Source organism: Manis javanica, chromosome 4 (genome assembly GCF_040802235.1).
Source record: "Manis javanica isolate MJ-LG chromosome 4, MJ_LKY, whole genome shotgun sequence".
Taxonomy (NCBI): domain Eukaryota; kingdom Metazoa; phylum Chordata; class Mammalia; order Pholidota; family Manidae; genus Manis; species Manis javanica.
Window position 1 is genome coordinate 135949396 of NC_133159.1, and position 27575 is coordinate 135976970.

Sequence of the window (27575 nt, forward strand, 5' to 3'; positions counted from 1 at the left end):
TCCGCAATTCAATACTTACATATACAAAAACCTAATCTGACAAACAAGAAAAAAACAAAAAACGCAATATAAAAGGGTACATACACATTCAAACACAAATATAAATGCATCAAAGTATGTTTAAAGGGGAATGAGAGAGGGGGATCAGGGATGAAGACTAAAATTAATAAATAAAATAAGAAAAGAGCTTTGTACAGACTGATAATGTGACTGTGCCTTGAAATGAGCAGTATGACTAATAATTCTCTGTATGTTTCAAAATGGAAGTTTACTGCATGTGTAACTCTTTCTATTCTGTAAGCTCCTTCTATCATCAAAGATATCAACTCCAGAAAAAAGATATACATACAGAGATATGAAAATGTCATGAAGGATGAAGTTTTGAAAATTCTTATGTTTCATGTGACAATTTCTCTGTGATAGAGATATAGCAAAATGTGAGAGAAGCATAAACGGAGTGTAACTAAGAGGATAATTTTGGTCTGCTCATAAGGAAAGTAGCAAAATTCTTTAACACAGTGATACGGATTCAAAGAAAAAAAAAACTCAGAATATGGTTCTCAATATCCTATGTTGCATCAGTCAAAAGAGTAGTAACAATTTAATAAGATTTAGTGAAAACACATTTATTAGAATTAATGACCTCTTCCAATTACTGCTTCATTCACCAATAAAAGGAAAACTACATTTTACTCCACTTAGAAATACAAACTTATTTTCCAAAGGAACATCACTAACCATGTTGATAATAACTAGCACACTTATAATCAAGAGTCAAAGGTCTTGTAATCCTCCATACACAGGCCAAATTTTAATGAAAATACACTTGCTAATCTATTTTTTTTCCAAAGACAAACAACAGTTTGGCACCTAATATATAATCACAATGACCAAGTCAGGTGTGCAGCATTCCCAGTACAGACTTTATTAGAGTTCAGTTATAAATACACAATCTCTTGACACTGAAGATGTAGTTCTTGCAGATAAAGCCCAAAGGCAGGAAATGAATCTCCTCCCAAATGCTGCTTCTTATCTTTAAAATAACCTCAAATTATTACTGAACTAATAAAGTAATTTTGTTTCAGAAAGTGATCTGATCTACTTTATTTTCAGCTTTTGATAAATCTAAGAATGAGATGGGGGATTATTGCTTTTTGTCTGACTATGCACACTGAAACATAACATGAAAATCAAGAAAAAAATTTTTTAATGATTTTTATGGTATACTGGAGTAGGCAATACTGAAGGATGTTAGCATATGAGGAAGATATGTACAGTTTTGGAAAAACAAAAAGCTAATTTGTTATTTAACAGCAAATATGAAGTAAAGATTTTACTATTAATCAGAAGTTGTCATAAGAGGATGAGTAAAAAGGGTATACAAGACAGTATACAAATCAAACAATAATTCAAAAATGTAATTATGATTATTACTGCCTTCTTTACAGAATTTTTCTAACATAACAGTTCTTAGTTAATGGTCACAGCCCAAAATGGAGGTCAGATTCTATTAAAAAGTCAAAAGAAAAAGGCCATATATATATTATACCAAATATAACTGTCAAACACAAAATGGGATGGAGACAGCACAAGAAATTTTCAGATGACTAATGATGACAGTTATTGCACACAGAGAAGCTGTTATTTTTATTGTAGCACTATAGGTATCATTTTTTACACTTCTGTGCATGTACTGTGTTAGGCAATTAAGACATACTTTATTCCTTAAAATAAACTTTTAGTAGATAATATTATAAAATAGATGCTTTTTTAACATGGAACTGAAACGAGAGATCAAACAATTTGCCCAATACCTTAAAGCTAGGTAAGCAATGAAAAGCTTTGTTTTAAGATGGCAAATTAATACATGCTGCAGCCTCCTCTTCCTCCTAATCCAAATTCTCAGAATGACAGAAAAGAAATCCATCATCATGCTAGAACACAAGAAGGGGTACCTTCAATGGACCGGAAACTTGAGGAATATAAAAGGCAAGAAACCAAACTGCCCACAGAGATCCAATCATCTCAGATGCAATAAAATAAGAGAGCAGAGAAAGTGGAGAGAAGTGCTAAGGTCTAAGAGAGGACGGGAATATTCTAAACACTATTACAATAATTAAATTTAATTATTATGCTGAAATTTAAATGGTAAACATGAAAATAACAGAATATAAAACTCGGGGGCAGCAGGGAACACAGAAGAAAAACCACTGTCACCACAGCAACAAAAACCTAATCTGACAAACAAGAAAAAAACAAAAGAACAAATACAATAAGTTAGAAAATATGGTAAACAGAAAATGTAAAATAACAGGAATAAATCCAAACATATCATAATCACCTACACAAAAGATAAGAACAAAATAGAGCTGTATCCAAATACAGAAAATCTAATAAACAAATGGATAGATTCAGAAAAGTTTAAAATAAAGAGATGAAGAGAATCAAAAACCTAAAGACAAGAAGTATAGCAATATTGACTTAAACGGAAGTCAAGGCAAAAAAGGAACAATCCACAGAAAGAAATATTATAGCAATGAATCTTTACAGAATTAATATAAAGATAGAAAATTATTTCAAAAGAGAAACTAACAAAACTGTAACCACAGTGGAAAACTACCATATCATACTCAGGGAAAATAAAGCAGGTAACAAGCAAGAAAGGTATAGATTCGAATAATACAGTTAAGTTTGGATAGGGAATATATAAACTCCAACTGCTTCTGGGGCCAGAGAGATGCAGCCTAGTGCAATCAGTAGTGAGTGGTAGAAACTACATAACTAACCAGAGTATAAGACCCACCTAAAGGTAGTCACATTTAAATAATTTTGAAGACTGTCATGACAGCCAACTTGTGACCACTGAATAAATGAATACACATACACACATGAATATATATGTATTCATACATACATATGTAAATATTATAGAACATGTATATACAGTACTTTAAAGAAACAGAAAAAATTTCATTTCAAATATACATGGATTAGATACATGTAGATTCTCTACAAAATCTTACCATGTATTAAGCTACTAAGGAAATGTGAAGAAATTACAAAAGGCAAAAGTAATATGGGGTATGTTCACAGATAAAATACATTAGAATCAATTAATAGCAAACAGGAGAGGGAAAAAATTAGGTATCTGGAAATTAAAAACAGAACTCTAAATGATTCTTGCATTAAAAAAAGAGATCGAAACAAAAATTACAAACTACTTTTTAAAAAATACACAATGAGGTTGCTACATAACAAAGCCCATGGCATGCAGAGCAGGATTGTGGAAAATTTATAGCCATTAATAAGTATCTTAGGACAGAAGAAAAATATTCAGTTGAAGAATTTAAGAGAGAGCAGACTAAGAATAAAGATTATAAGAAAATAATAAAGAAAAAGTAAAGAAACAAAACCAAAAGATCAATAATAAAGTGATCAATAATAAAAAAGCCGATTCTTTGAAAGGGTAATAAAAGAGGCAAACTTTTGTCAGATTCGATCAAGAAAAAAAAAGAAACAGCAAATAAACATCAAGAATGAAAATGAGACATAATTATAAAATCAGAAGAGATTTTTAGAAAGTATTTTAACTATTATTAAAATTCTTTACAAATATAATTCAAATCGCTAGAAAAATGAAGGATTAGTTGGGAAAACATTACCAAAATTAGTTGAAAAAGTAGAAATTGAAATAGATTTTTTTTTAAAAAAGAAAATGAAATATAAGGACCAAATGCAAATATATAATCTGTACTTTAATATGTTTTAAAGGAACATTATTTTGTCTGTTAACTGTTCTAGAGCAGAGGTTCTTAAAAGGTTTTGGCCTCAGAACCTTTTACCTTCTTCTAAGTTATTGAGAACCCAAAGAGCTTTTGTTTATATGGGTTATACCTATCAATATTTACCATATTAAAAATCAAAACAGAAAATTTTAATATTTATTAATTCACTGAAAAATAACTACAAACCTATTGCATACTAACACCATTCTTATGAAGAATAACTATACCTTACAAAAAAAAATTTAGTAAGAGTGGCAGTGTTTTATAGTCCTGCAAATCTCCTTAACCAAAGTTTGGCAGATTCTTGTATTTGCTCTGTGTTCAAATTATTGCAAATTCACATGTAATGCAGCCTTCTGGGAAACTCGGCTGCACTCTTGTAAGAAAATGACAGTAAGAAGTGCAAATAATATACTTAATATTATTATGAAAATAGGTTTGACTTCATGAAAGGATCTTGCAGACACCTAGGATTCTCCATATTACAATTGGAAAAAAAAAAAGATGGAAAGCTAAGGCAACAGCAGGTTAGAGAACAACAAAACTAGAGGCCAGTGTGACTTAACAGCAACTACCTTACGCCATATACAAAAATTAACTCAAAATGTATCAAATAACTAAGCCTTGGAAGAAAATAAAGGAGAAAGCTATTACACCAAAAGCACAGATAACAAAAGAAATATCTGATAAGCTGGGCTTCTTCAAAATTTTTGTGCATCAAAGGACACTATCAACAGAGTGAAAAGGCAACTCACGGAATGGGAGAAAATATTCACCAATCTTCTATTTGACAAGGGATTGATAACCAGAATAAACTCTTACAACTCAAAAACAACAAAATCCCCAAACCACTCAATTTGAAAATGGGCAAAGAACTTGAGCAGACATTTCTCCAACATAGACAGACACATGGCCAAGAAGCATACAAAAAGATGCTCAACATCCCTAGGGAAATTACATTAGGGAAATGCATAACAAAACCATAATGACATACTATTTCACTACCATTAGAATGGCTATTACCAAGAAAGTAGTTAATAATAAGTGTTGGCAACAACTGTGAAGAAACTGGAGCTACTGTGTATTGCTAGTGGAAATGTAAGATGATGCAACCACTGTGGAAAACAGTATCATGGTTCCTCAAAAATTCAAACACAGAATTACAATAAACCCAGCAATTCCACTTGGGTATATACATGAGAGAGATACTTGCACACAAGTGTCATAGCAGCATCACTCTCAATAGCTAAAAGGTGAAACAACCCAAGTGTCCACTGACTTATGAATGGATAAACCAAATGTGTTATATACATACCATGGAATATTACACAGCCTTAAAAAGGAAATTGACACAAACCAAACTTGGATAAACCTTGACATAAGTCAGCCACAAAAATACAACTACTATATGCCCCTCTGGAAGTAGTAACACCTCCACTGAAAATCAGGCTAGACCGTTCAAAACATTTTTTTTCTGGACAACTGGATATTCCTACTTTGTTCAATATTAAAAGTGCTATCTCCTCAAAATATTCCTATGTCACCGGAAGGCAGAGTTGTGTAATTTCACATGATACCATACCTCAGCATAACCTCTACTTGTGTTCCATTTCCAACTAGTAAAAAAAAAAAAGATTGACTTTTTGAAATCTGTCTGATCTCTGCCAACTAATCCTTTTTTTAAATTACTTCTGATATCCAGCCTCTCAAACTTTAAAAATTTCTTTATAAACAGAGGGAGTCCATGATAACGCTTAAAAGCACGGACTCTGGAATCAGGCATTATCTTCTGAGTTTAAAATCTAGTTCTGTTACCTAAGTACTCTGTGTGTGATACAGGACAATTGTCTTAACTTTGTGACACCTTACTCTCCTTAGCTGTAAAATCTCTTTTCCTTTAGTTTCCTCCCCTTTGCTTAAACATGTACAAGTCAAGTCATCTCTATCCCAAGAAAATAACAAAAAAGGAGAATTCTACCAATTCCACCATTACTCTTTCATGCTATCATCTCCATCTCTTCTCACTCCTGTCAAACTCTTTCAAAATAAGACCATGAATTAAATGAACTAATGATCAGATAATAGAATAAATGGGATGGAAAAGGAAACTGCAGAGCTAAAAAAACATACTGAGGACTAGAACACCACCATTAGAGCTAATAAATCAATTAGAAACAGCAAAAAACAGAAAAGACAACTGAAATACCAATGGTTTAATATAATCATGGTTAATGCAGAGATTCAGATGAAAATTGAGTAATTTCTCCAAATAGCTGCTTAACTCTCTCATTTTACCTGGCTCTACTTTATCTTGGTCCTTGTCATCTTCTAAATTAGCATGTAATTTACTTGTTAGGTTAACTATCACCTCTCCTCCTCCCACCAGAATGTAAGCTCCACCTTAGCTTAGTGATCAGCTAAATGAATGGAAGGAGATTTCCTTAAACACCTGCAACTAGTAAGTCTGCCAAAGGGCTCTGTGTGCATGTGCACTCCACAATAATAAAATACTAAAATATCAATTCTAATCTATAAATTTAATGCAATTTTCTAATCAAATTATTCTTGTTTTTTCATTGTAAAACTGAAGAGGACACTAAAATTCACTGAGACATCTTAAAGCAATTTTAAAGCATCAGATGGGGCACCATAGTGGAGAAGAGCAAGGCAAAAAAGATCAAGATAATACATGACTTTGTAGGTTAAAAATAAGAATTTTGGTCTTTATCCTAAGAGCAAAGGAAGCCAATATAGATTTTAAAACCAATGTTTGTTGGAAGTGTGCAAAATGCTTTGGGAAGATTTTTAAAGATAACCTGGGAAATCAACTGAAGATGGCAGAGTATGGGCAAACAAAAATTTTCTTCTTTTCCATAAAAGCATTAAAACACTGGCAAAAATGTTAGAATCAGCTTTTTAGAACTCTGGAAGTTGACCAAGAGCTTACAGGAGTCCAAGGAACACTTACACCTGAATTTCAGTACAAATTTTGTGGCATTTTAACTGCCCTATTTCCATCATCCCCTCAATAGGAGCCTAAAAACAACTACCCTACCCACAATCATGGCAGAAACCATTAACCTGGCAGCCACTGGAGAGGGCAAAATGGGGTTGAACTCCTTCAAAACCTCCATACCAGAGCATTATTATTGGACATGTCTGATGGTTCCCCAGAAGACACCACTAACAAAGCTGTCTTTATTTGGCTCAACAACAGTGAGAGTGTAAAATAGGGTTTTCCCTGGAGGTGTCTGTCACAAAGACAACTGTTCAAGTTCAACATCAGGGCTCCTGAGGCAGTGGATAACAGTTTTAATAGTTGGGGCAAACAATAGGCAACCAAAAAGTTTAAAAAGAAAAGCTGTGGAATAGGATGTCCACTGAGAGCTTTGAAGCTCCAACGTATTCCCAGGGATCATTAAGTTCACATGCATACAAACTGAGCATGATCAGGAAAGACATGAGCAGGTCCTAAGCTCTCATAACTGATACTGAGGCTCTGCACAAGCAAGAAGTGAAGGCTAAGTCAAAGTCGTAAAATGCCTGGCATTGTATTCACAATGTGCTCCAACATGCACACACAGCCTTTTGGCAGACTGGAGATTTACTAGTTGCAAGTGTTTAAGGAAATCCCCATCAAATTATTAGTTGGCCAATATGCTAACCGAGCAAAAATTTCAGTGGCCACACCTAACAAAGAATATAATCTTTGAGAATTAGTTCAGAAAAGTTCTAAAAAAATAAAAACAATGACAAAAAAAAGCCCAGCAAAAACAACATACCTTGGGAAGAGGTAAATTTGACTAAAAATGCATAGAGAGTCACAAAGCAGCTGTATGTACTTACAAGGACTCTTTATTAATACCACCATTTCCTTCCTAGAAGAGAAAAATTTGTACTTTATCTCATCTTCATAATGTGGGTTCTCTCAGCTACTTCTCTAATGCTTTTATCCTCCTGGGATAAAAGATATAAAAATCGAATTTTCTTGCTATCTCTCCCACTCCCAATAAAATTCTATCATTCAGTACTGTACTTTTTTCCCCTCTTGTACTTTTTTATGTCTCTGTTTTCACACTCCTGGACAGCAGAGTGAGGTATGAATTATTAGCAAAGTAACTTCAATCCCTCACTGCTTATAGTGCTATTAAATATAGTCAATGTATTGAGTTTACTAGAAATTCAGTTTAGTAGAATATGAGAAAAGTGTAAAAAATTTTTAGCCATTACAATAACCTGAATTTTCACAAATAATGCGATAATGAATTCCTGACACTTTTCACAAATAATATACTTTGTCATGTCTATATAAAACTGTTCATTTTATTTGAACTAAACCAGACAGTATCCAGACAAATATGATTATAACTGATGAAAAACCACAACTGAAATATTTTATTGATTCATATATACTACAATGTTCAGGGAGATTAAAATTTTTATTTATTTTTTTGCTATTAGCAAGCCAAACAGGCTTCCAATTAAAATAAGATTAGTTTTTCATTAGGAAAGATGGGCCTATAAAGACTACTTTTTCAAGAAAATGTTTTAGAAGACTGGAATTCAAGTGAACGAAGACTGAGAAATAGTAAAGGCAGTGAAAGTGTATCTTGTAATCCTGTAACTGGTTGTTTCTAACTTTGAGAATATACAATTACAGTTATCTTTATTTTAAAGCACTCATTTCCTACTCTTCAAGTTATAACAAGAATAAACACAATTTTGAGAAAAAGGAAAAAAACCACACAGTCACCCAAAAAGCCCATTTTCTTTTATTTTCTACTCATGTATGCACATATAGTGTTGTATAACCATCATATGCAATTTATATTCTGCTTATTTCATCATTTCATGCTTTTAAACACTCCCAATACTCTCTCGTTATCACTGTCCTCTATCAGATGAAATGTGTTATTTCCTTTTGTTTTAACGATTTGCAAGTATCCCACAAGAAATCTTTAAAATTCATTTTTTGTAACAAATATTTTTTCAATTATAAAACTATTGTGAGAAACTTGGAAAATACATAATGCAAAAACAGAAATGCATAAAATACAAAATAACCACTCATAAATCCACTGCACAAAGACAACTACCATTAATTTTCTGAAATGCTTTCTTCACTTTTTCTTTCCTTACATTTTTATGTGTAACATTTGCATATAAATTGCATACTTAGCCATACTTTCACTGTTGTACATTGGATTGGTTCTAAGTTTTTGCTATCATAACCCTGAAAATACAGATTATTGAATACCTATACATCTTTAATACAAATTTCCTCAAGAGAGAATCTCAGAAAGGAAAATACTGTCAGTTTCTGTCTTCTGATCAATGCTCTGAGTTATACACATTTAACTTTTTTTTTCAATCTTTCATTTTTATTAAGCAGTTTATATATAAAAAGAAATATCAAGGTGTTCTACATTCATATAAATGATTGTGATAACATTTAAAATAGTAAAGAAATCTACTGAAGAAAATATATACTTAAATACTTACAATTATAAGCTAAGCACAAGTGATCAACCTAGATAGTACCTTTTAAATATACAGACACAGATTTGTCGCTTCAGAAAGCAAACATAGGAGTACAATACAAGGATGTGAAAAATTATATGCTAACGAACTGGATAACCTAGAAGAAATGGACAACTTTCTAGAAAAATACAACCTTCCAAGGCTGACCAAGGAAGAAACAGAAAATCTGAACAGACAAATTAACAGCAACAAAATTGAACTGGTCATCAAAAACCTACCTAAGAACAAAACCCCTGGACCAGATGGCTTCACTGCTGAATTTTATCAAACATTTAGTGAAGACCTAATACCCATTCTCCTTAAAGTTTTCCAAAAAAATAGAAGAGGAGGGAATACTTTCAAACTCATTTTATGAGGCTAGCATCACTCTAATACCAAAACCAGGCAAAGACCCCACACAAAAAAGAAAATTACAGACCAATATCCCTGATGAACATAGATGCAAAAATACTCAACAAAAAACATTAGCAAACCAAATTCAAAAATACATCAAAAAGATCATCAATCATGATCAAGTAGGATTTATGCCAGGGAGGCAAGGGTGCTACAACATTCGAAAATCCATCAACATCATACACCACATCAACAAAAAGGACAAAAACCACATAATCATCTCCATAGATGCTGAAAAAGCATTTGACAAAATTCAACATCCATTCATGATAAAAACTGTCAACAAAATGGGTATAGAGGGCAAGTACCTCAACATAATAAAGACCATATATGACAAACCCACAGCCAACATTATACTTAACAGTAAGAAGCTGAAAGCTTTTCCTTTAAGATCGGGAACAAGACAAGGATGCCCACTCTCCCCATTTCTATTCAACATAGTTCTGGAAGTCCTAGCCACAGCAATTAGACAACAAAGAAAGAAAGGCATCCAGATTGGCAAGGAAGAAGTTAAACTGTACCTGTTTGCAGATGACATGATATTGTACATAAAAAACCCTAAATAATCCACTCCAAAACTACTAGATCTAATATCGGAATTCAGCAAAGTTGCTGGATACAAAATTAATACACAGAAATCTGTGGCATTCATATACACTAACAATGAACCAGAAAGAGAAATCAGGAAAACAATTCCATTCACAATTGCATCAGAAAGAATAAAATACCTAGGAATAAACCTAACCAAGGAAGTGAAAGACCTATACTCTGAAAACTACAAGACACTCATGAGAGAAATTAAAGATACCAAAAAAATGGAAACACATCCCGTGCTCATGGATAGGAAGAATTAATATTGTCAAAATGGCCATCCTGCCTAAAGCAATCTATAGATTCAATGCAATTCGTATCAAAATACGAACAGCATTCTTCAACGAACTAGAGAAAATCATCCTAAAATTCATATGAAACCACAAAAGACCTCGAATAGCCAAAGCAATCCTGAGAAGGAAGAATAAAAGCAGGAGGAATTACGCTCTCCAACTTCAAGCTCTACTACAAAGCCACAGTAATCAAGACAATTTGGTACTGGCACAAGAACAGACCCACAGACCAACAGAATGGACTAGAGAGCCCTGATATAAACCCAACCATATATGGTCAATTAATATATGATAAAGGAGCCATGGACATACAATGGGGAAATGACAGCTTCTTCAACAGCTGGTGTTGGCAAAACTGGACAGCTGCATGCAAGAGAATGAAACTGGATTATTGTTTAACCCCATACACAAAAGTAAACTCGAAATGGATTAAAGACTTGAATGTAAGCCATGAAACCATAAAACTCTTAGAAGACAACATAGGCAAACATCTCCTGAATATTAGCATAAGCAACTTCTTCCTGAACCCATCTCCTTGAGAAAGGGAGACAAAAGCAAAAATGAACTCATGGGACTACATCAAGCTAAAAAGTTTCTGTACAGCAAAGGACACCATCAACAGAACAGAAAGGCATCCTACAGTATGGGAGAATATATTTGTAAATGACATATCTGACAAGGGGTTAACATCCAAAATATATAAAGAACTTACACACCTCAACACCCAAAAAGCAAATAACCCGATTAACAAATGGGCAAAGGATATGAAAAGACAGTTCTCCAAAGAAGAAATTCAGATGGCCAACTGACACAGGAAAAGATGCTCCACATCACTAATCATCAGGGAAATGCAAATTAAAACCACAATGAGATATCATTTCACACCAGTAAGGATGGATGGCCAGCATTGAAAAGACTAAGAACAACAAATACTGGTGAGGATGCGGAGAAAGGGAACCCATCTACACTGCTGGTGGGAATGTAAACTAATTCAACCATTGTGGAAAGCAAATGGAGGTTCCCCAAAAAACTAAAACTAGAAATACCATTTGACCCTGGAATCCCACTCCTTGGAATATACCCAAAGAATATAACTTCTCAGATTCAAAAAGACATATACATCCATGTTTATCACAGCACTTTTTACAATAGCCAAGATATGGAAGCAACCTAAGTGTCCATCTGTACATGAATGGATAAAGATGTGGTACCTATATACAATGGAATACTATTTGGCCATAAGAAAGAAACAAATCCTACCATTTGCAACAACATTGATGGAGCTGGAGGACATTATGCTCAGTGAAATAAGCCAGGTGGAGAAAGACAAATGCCAAATAATTTCCCTCATTTGTGGAGTATAACAATGAAGTAAAACTGAAGGAACAAAATGGCAGCCAACTTAGAGACTCCAAGAATGAACTAGTGGTACCAAAGGGGAGGGGGTGTAGGAGGATGGGTGGGGAGGGAGGGAGGGAGAAGGGGACTGAGGAGTATTATGTTTAGTACACAGGGTGTGGGGATCATGGGGAGAACAGTGTATCACAGAGAAGGGACATAGTGGATCTTTGGCAACTCGCTGCACTGATGGACAGTGACTGCATTGGGGTATGGGTGGGGACTTGATACTACGGGTAAATGTAGTATCCACATTGTTTTTTCATGTGAAACCTTCATAAGAGTGTACATCAATCATACCTTAATAATAAAAAAAATACAAGGATATCTCGTTCTTTTTGCCTCTTACCACAAGACAGGATGGTTCAGTTTGGAAAAGCCAAGATCTTTTCTAAGTTCCAAATAGGTGCCATTGCTCACCCAAGAGTCATCGTCAGATTTCCTGAAAAACCAAGGCTGGTGTTCCACATTATTTTCTTCTAAGACTCGGTAGCCTTTCTTCTAAGGCTTTCTCTCTGTAGCTGTTAAATTCTCTGCTTTTGTATTTCAGCTTCTTCTACGTTCCCTTCTAGAAACCTTTGTTCTGGCCTAAATTGAGTGTTGGTAGGTGGCAATAAAGACTTTAATAGATCCATTTCATTTAATTCTAGTGCAAACTGTTAAGCCATAATATTGCTCAACCTTTTGGCATGGGACTGGCTCTCCAGACACAAGCAGACGAAGAGCCACTGCAGTAGATGGTTTCATGCCATTTCCCAAATATCCGATGTATGGCTTTTCCACTCTAGTCGAATACCGTACCTTCAATCTCATGGGCATTAGTGTTACAGTATTTCGCCTTTATAAAATGCACTTTGCAGTGGCAGCAATCATCACTCAGGTTCCTGATGACAATCTCTCCATAGTGCTCAATCCCACTATGATTTCTGCCCACTTAAGATGTTATGGATACAAGAGGTCACTTTGTTCCACTCAAAATGATCTCCAAAAACTGGCAGAGTCACATGGGTTGTGCCAATAGGAACAATTTCCATGGATTTGCCCCAGAATTTGTTTTTTCATCTCACATCTTGCCAGAAAACAAAATTTCCAGACTTGGCATGACATGCAGAGATAGGCGGATAGTGGCTGACCTGTTCTGAAAAAAATGGAAGCCCTTGTCCTGACGAATACACTCATATATTTCTCCAAGAACAGGATTAAAGGGCTTGCTCCCAGCCCAGAAGTAGCTGGATGTGTATGCTGACATGGCAAAGGCTGCCACGTACACCTTCCTTTTCAGGGCACTGGGAATTCATGCGGCCTTGTCCAGAAGCTCACTGTACTCCAGCTCTTCACAGAGTCTCTGCTGTGTGTTCAGTGGTTCATTTAGCTCCACTGGTATGGTCACTTAAGACAAGTCCTTCCCTATGTTATTTCTCAGAATGTTCCACAGGTTGATGTTAGTGGTGTTGGGGCACAGAGCCAGCAAACAAGTTCTTTTGGACTTTGCTTCACCACCACTTTCAATGACAGGCCCCAAGATCTGTCTCTCATTATCTAAATTATTACTGAGATTGTCTAAGGAAAGGTTATCATTTATGTCACTAACATATGAATCATCCTCAGAAATCTTATTTTCTGAAGAGCCTGGCGATAACAGAACTTTTTGTGCATCAAAGAACTCTGAAAGGGAGTCAGTGATGGAGTCTATTTTCATTGGAAAGCTGATGCACCAGAGGTCGGGTGTCATCTCTGGAGTTTTCGGATGACAGGGTGTGCTTCAGACCAATGACCTGGACAGAGGAGGAGGAGAGGATATCCTGCTCCATCAGCTGCTTCAGTTCTCTCTCTCCATTGATATAGTATCAAAAGCTAATCTTAAAGTGAGGTAAACTTTATGGGCAATATGACAAAGATCTTCTTGCATTTTAGGAAACTCTGATGAGGTTTCAGAGCCATCTGAATAATTTTTCTCTTCTCCAAAATCTAGTCTTGACAAATTAGGATTGGAGGCATGCGGTCTTACTGGGCCAGAGAAAGGTTTAGGGACCTGCAGCATTCCTTTAGCATCCTTGCCAAAAGCCCAGGACTGCCACCTCCCAGGAAAGTCCACTCCTTTTTGGGACTTTCAAAAGCTCCACCCTGGATGGCATTGATAGCTGGCGCAGAGTATGTCCTATACAAGACATCCATACTTTGTAGAAGCTGGCTCATTTCCACCAGGTAGGCATGACAGTTTTCCAGGCCTTTTGAGCATTTTTCCATGTCCTCTGAAGACTGTAACCAGAATGGAACTCGTGTCTCACCACCACAAGAAAATGGTAAATTGCTTCCAGTTTGAAATGAATTTTGCTTTGATTAACTGCTATGATTCCTACTTGATACAGAGTCCAAGACCCCAGACACAGAGTCCGTGACAGTGGCTCCTGAGAAAAAGTGATTAACTTCATGTGGTAACATGGCGATTTCATTCTGATGATACACTCTGTGGTGGTGAAGTTTGGATACCCACTCATCAAAGACTTCTTCTGACTTTACCTTCATATTGCTCCTTATTTTCCAGGTTGATGCATTTTGATGACTTCTTCACAGACATCATGGAGAGCCCAACATCAATGCAGCCATGCAGCTTCTCTCTCTCTATATCAGTTTGGATTTTGGCATATTTCAGGATTCCTTTGTCCACATAGAAGAATCTCTTGTGCAAGCCTTTCAAGGGGCATTTCCTCTTTTTAGGCAAAAATCCTTTCTGAACTGGTGGTTCCTGGGTGTAATTCATCTCCCCTCTTAGTCCTTTCACTACTTCCCAGCTGTCCTGTTGACTTCCCTGCTTGGAGGAGCAGCTACTTGTGCTCCCTGAAGGTGAGACCAATTTTTGGGACACCCCAAGGTTCTTCTCATCACTCATCATGAACAGTCACATGGTCTTGATACAGTCAAAATACCATGATAAGACAGCAGAGCAGAGAGTATGAAGTCCCACACGGGCAGGTGGCTCAGCTCCTATTTCACATGTTTTAAAAGCATTTTGGATGACCCAGAGGAAATGCCTGTGCACCGTGGCGCTGAGGACGCCACCTCGTTCCCCGCTGCTCCACTCCAGGGTTTGCCCACAGACCCAGGAGGAGGCAAACCAGGTTTCTCCGGTCCCCCCACAAAGCACAGCTGACTGTTTCCATAACAGCCGCAAGAGACAGAGACAGAGGCAGCCAGTGGCAGACAGATGGCAGGACCGGCACCGATGCAGCCCACTAGCCGCCTAGCGCTCAGGTCCCCTAGCCAGGGACAGCTCATTGGCACAGCAACCATTTGGGCCCATTCCCAGTACTTTGCCCAGAACTTCTCCGCACGTTGTCGCATTAGCAGGAGGGTGGGAGCAACCAGCAGGTGAGACAAGGAGAAGCCTGTACCCGCCCTGGGGGCGGGATCATACGGAGAGGGCCAAACACATTTAACTTTTAAGGAATTGATACAAATTCCAAAACTGCTTTCCAAAAAGGAGCATCAATTTAAACTAATAAAATTTCACCAAAATCTTATCATTATTTTTTAAAAGAATATGCTGATACAGTAAAAAATGGTAGCTAACTGTTGTCCTAACTTAATTTCTTATAGTTTAGTTTTATTGTTTACTAAATTTCTTCTATATTTGTCTATAAATGTGTTTTCCTCATTTATCTGCTAGTGTTTTTCCTTATACTTTTTGTAAATGTCTTATATTTTATAAAAATGCTTAACCTCAAAGGGGGTTATACCATGGCTTCTGAGTGACTCAAAGTAAAAATTATTGCTATAATCCACCATTTATTTGACATATTTGATATATATATAAAAAACTAAATTAATTTTAGCTATCTAGTTTGACTAAATACTCTCTTTTCAGGAGTTCCTGGAATTTTGTATCTTTATCCAACCTGAAAATACTTGCTTTTGGATGAAGATACAAAACTGCAACTGTTTGCAGATTTTATGGATTTTACCTCTTACGGCCCATGAATTACACTGCAAAACTGTATCTCAACTGGTGAAGCCAAGATGGCAGGCAAGAGTAGGGCAGTGGAAATCTCCTCCCAAAACCATATATATTTTTGAAAATACAACAAATACAATTATTCCTAAAAGAGAGACCAGAAGATTCAGTACAACAGCCAGGCTACATCTACATCTGTGAGAACTCAGCGCCTCACGAAGGGGGTAAGGAACAAGCTGCGGCCTGGAAGGACCAGGGCGCACCCCCCACCCCCAAGCTCCCTGGTAGGAGGAAAGGAATTGGAGCAGGGAGGGAGTGGAAGCCCAGGACCTAGTCTAATACCCAGACCTAGTCATTCACACCGGGAGCATAGACACACAGTGCATGGTGTGCTGGGTATTAGGGAAACGGAACGGTAAAATCTGCAAGTGGGTCCCTGCAGCAGGCACCCCTGGGATGAAAGAAAAGCGAGTGCTTTTTGAAAGTCTTAAAGGGACAGGGGCCTCACAGCTGGACGGAAGCGTCCTGGCACACTCAGCCCAGCAGCTGGGATTCCTGGGGAAATGGGACGCTTCAGCCCCCTGGGAGGCAGCGCAGCTCTGAAGCCCCTCACAGCGATAAACAGCCTCCCATCCATTCCCCCTCCAGTGCAGCCCCACGATAGCAGGGGAGCAGCCTGAGAGCAGCCGCGCCCACAGCAACCGCCCAGAGCCTCCTCTGCAGTCGCCTGGGTCAGACTTAGAGGCCCTGATGGCGCGCACAAACAGAGGAAGTCGGGACAGGGTGCCGAGGGTCGTCATTCCCGCAGAAGAGCACACCTGGTGCACATGCCCCTCCCTGACAGGCTCTGGGCAGCCCCGAAAACTGCACCGCCTGTGGCATCTCAGGAAATAAAAATGGAAACTGCTCCAAGGAGGGCAAGGTGACCAGCAAGCAGAAAGGGACTTTGTTCTTCCAGCTAACACATGCCCCAACTTCCCACAACTACCTCTACAGCCATGAAAAGGCAGAAGAATCTGATCCAGTCCACAATCACCCAGACAACCCCTGAGAGGAAGCCTGGGGAGATAGATTTAAGAAATCTTCCTGAAAAAGAATTTAAAATAAAGCTCATAACCATGCTGAAGGACCTGCAGAGAAATATGCAAGAGCTAAAGGACCAAGTTAGGAGAGAGAATAGAGAAATAAAACAATTTCTGGAAGGACTTAAGAGCAGACTGGATGAGGTGCAAGAGGCCATTAATGGAATATAAATCAGAGAACAGGAACACAGAGAAGCTGAGGCAGAGAGAGATAAAAGGATATCCAGGAATGAAAGAATACTAAGAGAACTGTGTGACCAATACAAACGGAACAATATTCGCATTATACAGGTACCAGAAGAAGAAGTGAGAGAAAAAGGGATAGAAAGTGTATTTGAAGAAATAATTGCTGAAAACTTCCCCAAACTGGGAGGGGAAATAGTCTCTCAGACTATGGAAGTGCACAGAACTCCCAAAACAAGGGACCCAAGGAGGGCAACACTAAGACATATAATAATTAAAATGGCAAAGATCAAGGACAAGGACCGAGTATTAAAGGCACCCAGAGAGAGAAAAAAGATCACCTACAAACGAAAACCCATCAGGCTATAATCAGACTTCTCAAAAGAAACCTTACAGGCCAGAAGAGAATGGCATGATATATTTATTGCAATGAAACAGAAGGGCCTTGAACCCAGAATACTGTATCCAGCATGATTATCATTTAAATATGAAGGATTAAACAATTCCCAGGCAAGCAAAAGTTGACAGAATTTGCCTCCCACAAACCACATCTACAGGATACTTTAAAGGGACTGCTCTAGATGCAAGCACTCCTAAGGCTAAATGGATGTCACCAGAGAAAGCAAAATCACAACAAAGAAAGCAGACCAACCAAACACTAACTAAAGGCAAAAAATAAAATCAACTACTCACAAATGCAGTCACACAAAAGAGCACAGAATAAAACACATAAGATATAAAGAATGGAGGAGGAAGAATAAGAAGGGAGAGAAAAAAAGAATCATCAGACTGTGTTCATTATAGCTTAATAAGCAAGTTAAGTTAGACGGTTAGATAGTAAAGAAGCTACCCTTGAACCTTTGGTAACCATGAATCTAAAGCCTGCAATGGCAATAAGTACATATCTTTCAATAATCACCCTAAATGTAAATGGACTGAATGCACCAATAAAAACACACAGTAATAGAGTGGATAAAAAAGCAAGACCCATTTACATGCTGCTTACAAGAGACTCACCTCAAACACAAAGACATACACAAACCAGAAGTCAAGGGATGGAAAAAGATATTTCATGCAAACAATAGGGAGAAAAAAGCAGGTGTTGCAGTCAACAGACAAAATAGACTTCAAAACAAAGAAAGTAACAAGAGATAAAGAAGGACATTACATAATTATAAAGGGGTCAGTCCAACAAGAGGATATAACCATTATAAATATATATGCACCCAATACAGAAGCACCAACATACGGGAAACAAATCCTAACAGAATTAAAGAAGGAAATAGAATGCAATGCATTCATTTTAGGAGACTTCAACACACCACTCACTCCAAAGGACAGATCCACCAGGCAGAAAATAAGAGGACACAGAGGCACTGAACAACACACTAGAACAGATGGACCTAATAGACATCTACAGAACTCTACACCCAAAAGCAGCAGGATACACATTCTTCTCAAGTGCACATGGAACATTTTCCAGAATAGACCACATACTAGGTCACAAAAAGAGCCTCAGTAAATTCAAAAAGATTGAAATTCTACCAACCAACTTCTCAGACCACAAAGGTATAAAACTAGAAATAAATTGTACAAAGGAAGTAAAAAGGCTCACAAACACATGAAGCCTTTACAACACGCACCTAAATAATCAACGGATCAATGACCAAATTAAAATAGAGATCAAGCAATATATGGAGACAAATGAAAACAACAGCACAAAGCCCCAACTTCTGTGGGACGCAGTGAAAGCAGTTCTAAGAGGAAAGTATATAGCAATCCAAGCCTGTTTAAAGAAGGAAGAACAATCCCAAATGAATAGTCTAATGTCACAATTATCGAAATTGGAAAAAGAAGAACAAATGAGGCCTAAGGTCAGCAGAAGGAGGGACATAATAAAGATCAGAGAAGAAATAAATAAAATTGAGAAGAATAAAACAATAGAAAAAAAATCAATGAAACCAAGAGCAGGTTCTTTGAGAAAATTCACAAAATAAACCCCAAGCCAGACTTATAAAGAGAAAAAGAAAATTTACACACATCAACATAATCAGAAACGAGAAGGGAAAAATCATGACAGACACCACAGAAATACAAAGAATTATTAGAGAATACTATGAGAATCTATATGCTAACAAGCTGAAAAACCTAGACGAAACGGACAACTTCCTAGAAAAATACAACCTTCCAAGACTGACCAAGGAAGAAACAGAAAATCTAAACAGTCCAATTACCAGCAATGAAATTGAAGCAGTAATCAAAAAACTACCCAGGAGCAAAACCCCTGGGCTCGAAGGATTTACCACAGAATTTTGTCAGACAAAAGAGAAGACATAATACCCATTCTCCTTAAAGTTTTCCAAAAATAGAAGAGGAGGGAGTACTTCCAAATTCATTCTATGAAGCCAGCATCACTCTAATACCAAAACCAGGCAAAGACCCCACAAAAAAAGAAAATTACTGACAAATATCCCTGATGAACATAGATGCAAAAATACTCAACAAAATATTAGCGAACCGAATTCAAAAATACATCAAGATCATACACCATGACCAAGTGGTATTCATCTCAGGGATGCAAGGATGGTACAACACTCAAAAATCCATCAACTTCATTCTCCACATCAACACAAAGGACAAAAACCACATGATCATCTCCATAGATGCTGAAAAAGCACTTGACAAAATTCAACATCCATTCATGATAAAAACTGTCAACAAAATAGGTATAGAGGGCAAGTACCTCAACATAATAAAAGCATTGTATGACAAATCCACAGCCAACATCACACTTAACAGCGAGAAGCTGAAAACATTCCCTCTAAGATTGGGAACAGGACAGGGATGCCCACTCTCCCCACTGTTATTCAACACAGTATTAGAGGTCCTAGCCACAGCAACCAGACAAAACAAAGAAATAAAAGGAATCCAGATTGGTAAAGAATAAGTCAAACTGTCACTATTTGCTGATGACAGGATAATGTACATAAGGAACCCTATAGACTCCCCTCCAAGACTACCAGAATATCTGAGTTCAGCAAAGTTGCAGGATAAAAAATTAATACACAGAAATCTGCTGCTTTCCTATACACTAACAATGAACCAGCAGAAAGAGAAATCAGGAAAACAATTCCATTCACAATTGCATCAAAAAGAATAAAATACCTAGGAATAAACCTAACCAAGGAAGTGAAAGACCTATACCCTGAAAACTACAAGACACTCTTCAGAGAAATTAAAGAGGACACTAACAAATGGAAACTCATCCCATGCTCTTGGCTAGGAAGAATTAATATTGTCAAAATGGCCATCCTGCCTAAAGCAATCTACAGATTCAATGCAATCTCTATCAAAATACCAACAGCATTTTCCAATGAACTGGAAAAGATAGTTCTAAAATTCATATGGAACCACAAAAGACCCCGAATAGTCAAAGCAATCCTGAGAAGGAAGAATAAAGTTGGGGGGATCTCGCTTCCCAACTTCAAGCTCTACTACAAAACCACAGTAATCAAGACAATTTGGTACTGGCACAAGAACAGACCCACAGACCAGTGGAACAGAATAGAGACTCCAAACATATATGGTCAATTAATATACGATAAAGGAGCCATGGACATGCAATGGGGAAATGCCAGCCTCTTCGACAGTGGGTGTTGGCAAAACTGGACAGCTACATGTAAGAGAATGAAACTGGATCATTGTCTAACCCCATACACGAAAGTAAATTCGAAATGGATCAAAGACCTGAATGAAAGTCATGAAACTATAAAACTCTTAGAAAAAAACGTAGGCAAAAATCTCCTTGGTTATAAACATGAGTGACTTCTTCATGAACATATTTCCCCAGGCAAGGGGAACAAAAGCAAAAATGAACAAGTGGGACTATATCAAGCTGAAAACCTGTACAGCAAAGGACACCACCAATAGAACAAAAAGGCATCCTACAGTATGGGAGAATATATTCATAAATGACAGATCTGATGAAGGGTTGACATCCAAAATATATAAAGAGTTCATGCACCTCAATAAAAAAAATGGTCAGAGGAGCTAAATAGATACTTCTCCAAAGGAGAAATTCAGATGGCCAACAGGCACATGAAGAGATGCTCCACATCGCTAATCATCAGAGAAATGCAAATTAAAACCACAACGAGGTATCACCGCACACCAGTAAGGATTATCACCATCCAAAAGACAAACAACAACAAATGTTGACAAGGTTGTGGAGAAAGGGGAACCCTCCTACACTGCTGGTGGGAATGTAAATTAATTCAACCATTGTGGAAAGCAATATGGAGGTTCCTCAAAAAGCTCAAACTAGAAATACCATTTGACCCAGGAATTCCACTTCTAGGAATTTACCCTAAGAATGCAGAAGCCCAGTTTGAAAAAGACAGATGCACCCCTATGTTTATCGCAGTACTATTTACAATAGCCAAGAAATGGAAGCAACCTAAGTAGCCTTCAGTAGATGAATGGATAAAGAAGATGATACATATGCACAATGGAATATTATTCAGCCATAAGAAGAAAACAAATCCTACCATTTGCAACAACATGGACAGAGCTAGAGGGTATTATGCTCAGTGAAATAAGCCAGGCGGAGAAAGACAAGTACCAAATGATTTCACTCATATGTGGAGTGTAAGAACAAAGAAAAAACTGAAGGAACAAAACAGCAGCAGAAACACAGAACCCAAGAATGGACTAACAGTTACCAAAGGGAAAGGGACTGGGGAGGATGAGTGGGAAGAGAGGGATAAGGGGGGGAGGAAAAAATTGGGCATTATGATTAGCATGTATAATGTGAGGGGCGGGACACGGGGAGGGCTGTACAACACAGAGAAGACAAGTAGTGATTTTACAGCATCTTACTACACTGATGGACAGTGACTGTAATGGGGTTTGTGAGGGGGACTTGGTGATGGGGGAGTCTAGTAAACATAATGTACCTCATGTAATTGTAGATTAATGATACAAAAAAAAACACTATCTCATAAGAATATTGTCTAGAAATAAGCATTTCAAATGCCATAATTAAAAGGAAAATTGATTATGCACTACAAGATGAGCATTTATCACTGAGAAATATCTAAAAGGAAGTGCTGTGTTAACCTGTCATGCAACATCTATTTTGGTTACCACCTTATAACACTCGTGAAAAACTAGTTATTATAAGTGCTTTTGAAATTAACTGTATGGCAAGTTACAGCCAAATCCCGCCACCTCACCTTTAAAAATAAAGTTTTATTAGAATATATTTGTTAGCCATGCTCATTCATTTACATAATATCTAATGGATGCTTTCAGTATGAGAGCTAAGTTCAGTAGCTGGCATGCAAAGCGTCAAACATCTATTATCTGGCTCTTCACAATACAGCAGGCTAAAACATCTAGTAAATAATTTTACTCTTCTTGGAAGCCAGCATAGATATCTGGATCTTAACTCATGGAGTTCATATTCTAGTACAGTGACAAGACTTGTATGCAAATAACTTAAAAGGTATAAAAAATTAAGTGCTTTAAGAGCAGTCAAGAGTGTCAGGAAAAGGGAAGAGATTTTTTTGCCAGTGAGGAAATCTTGAAGGAAGCAGCTTTTGCAATGCGTTTTGAAGGATGGCTATAATTTGTACATAAAGGATGGGGAGACTTCCAGTGTAAAAAAAAGTAGAGTTGTGAAAATAACAAACAGGACAGTAAGTTTTGCGAGGAGCACAATTAGGAGAAATGCTAAGAAGCATTTTGAAGCCATTTTAAATACAACTAGGTTCAAGAGCAAGGAAGAAACAGTGATTAGAACTGTGGTTTAGGAAGATCAATAAGCCAACAGTATTTAATTCGATGAGAGAGACAGGTGATAAGCTAGTTACAATTAAAATAATCCAAGTAATGAAGGTAGGAGCAATGGGACTGGAAAAAACTGGAATAAACACATTACTATCATAGCAAAACCACTCAAACACTTAACGATCTAGCAGCATCTTGATATAATACAAACCTTTTATTATTATGGGATAAAAACTTTCATCTCCCCTACGTTTGAACAAAATGATATTCCTAATTTATTCTGATAATTTAAAAAAGAGAAACTGTTTAAATAATAACTAAAAGCACTGAACTACCTACCACTTTCCTATTTCAAAACTAACTCTGGATACAAGCACATATTAAAACAATTCATTTGCTAGGGTCCCCTCTGCAGGACCACTGGAAGGAAAAGTCTCATGTTAAATCTGGCCTCTTAAATGCTTCTGCTGAATTGCTGAGAACAATAGATGGATTTGCTTCATAGAGCTCCTCTCCAGGTATATCAAATGGACTCTTCAGGACAGGAACCATAAAATACCTTGCCCCGTACTTCCCAAAGCACCAGTAATTTTAGTAATTTTATTGATGTTCAAATTGTTAATTTTTAAATGAGATTTTACATTCAAATCTCAAAAATACTTAAATCATATACTCAACTAAAAATTTTACTTTTCAGTACAAGGATAAGCTGGAATTCACCAGACTGATTTTTTTTAAATGGGTAAGGAAATTATAGTAAAGAACAGTTTTATATTCTACTGATTAAGAACTTATATGCACTCCCTCGTCAGCTGGCTTTTAGCTGGGCTCTACCAATGCAAGATAATGATATACTGGTGGAGTGGAGAAAGGAAGAAGACAGAGTATTTCTCCCTGCCTTTTTCTCTACCTAAGACTTAGTCTCCTCAGTGGCCCCACTCCTTCTGGAAAAGTCTAGTTCCTAGCAGGTAACACTAGCCCCTGGCCTCAAGGACACATTTCCTACCTGTATCCCTTCATTTATCACTACTTGCTTCTTACTACTGCTAATTTCTAGGTTATTTCATCATCTTTTTTGGCTTCTCAAGTGTTCCATCACCTATGTAGCCAATTCCCTGCATTAAATTCTTTTATGAAAATAAAGAGGGCGGGTGGGAAAGAGAAGAAAGGAAGGAAGAGCAAAAGGCCTAGGCCTGTCTTTCCTGACTCTAGTATACCCACTGTCAGCTACCACCAGCCTCACTTCACGGTGGGAAAGCAGCAACTATAACATGAGTAAACTTTCTAGATCACTTGTGTAAACCCGTCCTCAAACTGAGGTACATTGCTTTGTATTACATAGTATGCTGGGATAAAATTACAGGAAAAGCATAGCATATTTTTCTGTGTCCATGGTAAGTGAATTAAAAAATTATTTGTATATTAAACAAACCATAAAGGCTCTGTTAATTCAATGGGGGAATAGTCTGCAACAAATGGTGTTGGGACAACTTGATATCCACTTGCAAAGAATAAAGTTGGAGCCCCCTTACCTCATGCCATATATAAAAATTAACTCAAAATGGATCACAGACCTAAATTTAAGAGTGGAAACTACAACAAAGTTGTACATCGTTGACCCTGGATTAAGCAATGGCTTCTTAGGTATGACACCAAAGCAGTAGTAACCTAAGAAAAATAATAAATAGAACTAACTCAAAATTAACTTTTGTGCTTCAAAGAACATTATCAAGGTGAAAAGACAACCCAAAGATGAGAGAAAATATTTGCAAATTATATCTATGAAGAGATTTGTACCTAGAATATATAAAGAAATCTTACAACACACAGAAAAATAACAAATAATCTGATTTTAAAATGGGAAAATGGTATCGAGACATTCTCCAAAGATGATAAACAGTCAACATCTTTGGCCATCAGCGATATGCAACTCCAAACTACAATGAGAGTTTTCTGGGGCAGAATGCAGGGAGGTAGAATGACTGCAAAGGGGTGTGAAGGACCTTTCAGGGGAGAAGGAAATGTTCTACATCTTGATCAAGGTATCAAAGTCATCACCTGTACACTTAAAATAAATGAATTTTATTATATGTATATTATACTTCAAAATTTTAATAAGTATGAGCCATCTAGAGTCAATTTCTTCAACAGAAAAGCAAGAAGCAACAAAGTATCAAATATGTTCATTTGCCTACCTATGCTTATTATAATAATTAACAAAAACTAAAAGAGAAGCAATTTTTATGCCTGAGAAAAGGAGGTATCAGATTAAATGATGGAAAGGCCTTTTCTTTTAGAAATATAGAAAATGACTCAAGTATTAGATAAGCACACATTTAGGGTTGTTTCTGCTAAAACTGTGGGTTTCACAGGAAAACAATGTTTTGGTTGATAAAATATAAAATGTTCCTATTAGGTGTTATTACTGTGTACTATCAATGGTAACTTTACGTGCACCATTACAACTGAGCAATTATATTTAGCAGAAACTGAATAACCACAAAAGTATTCTCATAAGAAACTACTTTGCTAAAAAAAATTTCTAGGGAATTGATGACGTCTTAACAGCTCATTTCCAAGGATCTTTACACAAACAATTTTTTAACATCAGTGTAAGTTTTTAGAAATGACCTTGTATGACTGCTTAAAAATAACTGAGCTTCACAGCTTATGGAAAAAAGATCCCTTATAAAGACAAAATAAAACTAGTGAAACTTTTAAATATTCCTTCTAATAATTTTGTAAATTATACTCGATATACTTTATTGACAAATAACTAAGGCAAGCAAAAACATCAAATTCACAAGTTCAAGTTTTTAAAAATTGTATTTCTAACAATGTAGTAGAAAAACATAGGTTCCCTTACCTCTTCATCATCATCAGAATCATCCCCAAACACTGATGGTTTTTGCAAAACAGGGTGCAACTGCTGTGCTTTCTTTGGCAAAATAAGCCCATACCTGCATTTTTTTTTTGAAATAGAAATTATACCATTATATTTAAATGTTACAAAATAAGACATACACTACTTCTTCCAGATGAAGCTACCAAGTCAAAACATGTCATATAGTTTATGAACACATAACATGGTTTCTGACTTTCAATGATCTCAAAATTCTAATATGAGTTCAGATTTTATAATTAATACTCTGAGTGACTGTGAACACGGGCCAAACCCAAATATAATTTTAATCAAATAAGAGAAGTAACTGAAGTGTTCATAAATGTTTTAGATGGTGAAATTACAGTAATGTTTTAAGAGGAACACGTTAGTGGAAAGCTCAGTTAATTTCCACTAAGAATAAAAGACACTAAATTATTCTTCTGGTCTAGAGTCAAGAAAATAGCTACATTTTTTTGTTCTACTGGGTACTTACACAATTTCAAACAAGTTATCAGATAATGTCACCTACGAACATTTTTTTTTACATTACATTAACTGAGAAACCCAAGTAGCCATGAGACAAATGCCCATTACTTTATTAAGCTCACTTGCTTTGTCTTGGAGCATCTGAAAGAACCATCCCATCAGATCCAACTCATTTAATTTCTCACGTTTTGGCCTTTAAGATGCAGCGATCACGGGAAGCCGCACCAAAACTAAGGATTATATATATCAAAGGTAAAACTTCCAAGAACACACAATATTTGTTTCTTTTGCGGCAACGTATGCCCCAATTTCTTATATGCCTACCCTTTTCTGTGGCATCTCAGCACAACATTCCTAAAACGAGAGGGGAGGGCGGGAATCAGGACTTGCGCTGCCAAGGAGAAAAGGCCCTCTAAGGAAGCCAGGAATGGTCTCTCTTCTCATTGCCCCTGAAAGCATCCAACGGGGGAGAAACTCAAGCGCGGGGTAGGAAGCAAGACTGAGGGGCCTCAGACCGAGCTTTTGGAAAATAGAAAAGTCTCGCTCTCTGCCCCTCAGCCTAACTTCCTTTATTTCCTCACAAGTTTCTCCCTCAAACTTCGGGCTTCCATCCTGGAAAATGTTGGGGGGGGAGGGGAATATATGTTCCTCAGGATTTCTCGCTTTCCCCTGTCTCTATCCCTGACGGCACAGCCCCTCCCCTTCCAGCGCACTTTTACTCCTCACTCAAAGACACTGTCGCCGTAGCTTCTCATTCCCCAGCCTGACCCTAACTCCCGAATCACTCACTGCCTGCCCGGAATCGCCATCTTGCTCTCGTCTCCGCTGAACGTGGCCGTCGGCGACGTGACGCTACGCAAACGCCGGCGTTGTCACGTAAACTCTCGCGCGGCTTTGGGCGACCGGGAACCCATCTAACGGCGGCCGTCTCTGAGATTATTCTGCAGTGCAGGGAATCGATTCCTACCGCCTTCGGCTTTGTTTGGAAACCGACTGCCTGCTTCGAAATCAGTGGGAAAAAAGGAATGACGAAATTCTTGGCCAGTAGTTCCTAAAGTGTGGTCCTAGGACCAGCAGCATTAGCATCTCCCGCCCCCGGCATTTCTTAGGAATGCAAATTCTTGGGCCCTTATCCCAGACCTATTGAATCAGAAACTCTTGGGGTGGGGCCCAGCAGTCTGAATTTTAACCAGCCCG

The 27575-nt window shown here is 37.2% G+C and overlaps 1 protein-coding gene and 1 pseudogene across 3 annotated transcripts in view; both read right to left on the reverse strand.

Annotated features, from left to right (window-relative positions):
- The window catches only part of LOC140849064 (oxysterol-binding protein-related protein 3 pseudogene), a 41580-nt pseudogene extending 20330 nt beyond the window's left edge, over positions 1-21250 (reverse strand).
- The window catches only part of NSRP1 (nuclear speckle splicing regulatory protein 1), a 65144-nt gene extending 37846 nt beyond the window's left edge, over positions 1-27298 (reverse strand). The window contains exons 1-3 of one of the 3 annotated variants that reach the window (XM_037022771.2): positions 27168-27202; positions 26703-26732; positions 25875-25968 (exon numbers count right to left, since the gene is read on the reverse strand). In XM_037022771.2, coding sequence (XP_036878666.2) covers positions 25875-25968; positions 26703-26732; positions 27168-27187 — 144 coding nt within the window. In that variant the 5' untranslated portion in view covers positions 27188-27202. Of the gene's footprint in view, positions 1-25874; positions 25969-26500; positions 26643-26702; positions 26733-27167 lie in introns of those variants that run through there. The other 2 variants (XM_017674108.3, XM_073235064.1) reach the window with 2 other exon arrangements.
- Positions 27299-27575: the final 277 nt, after the last annotated feature.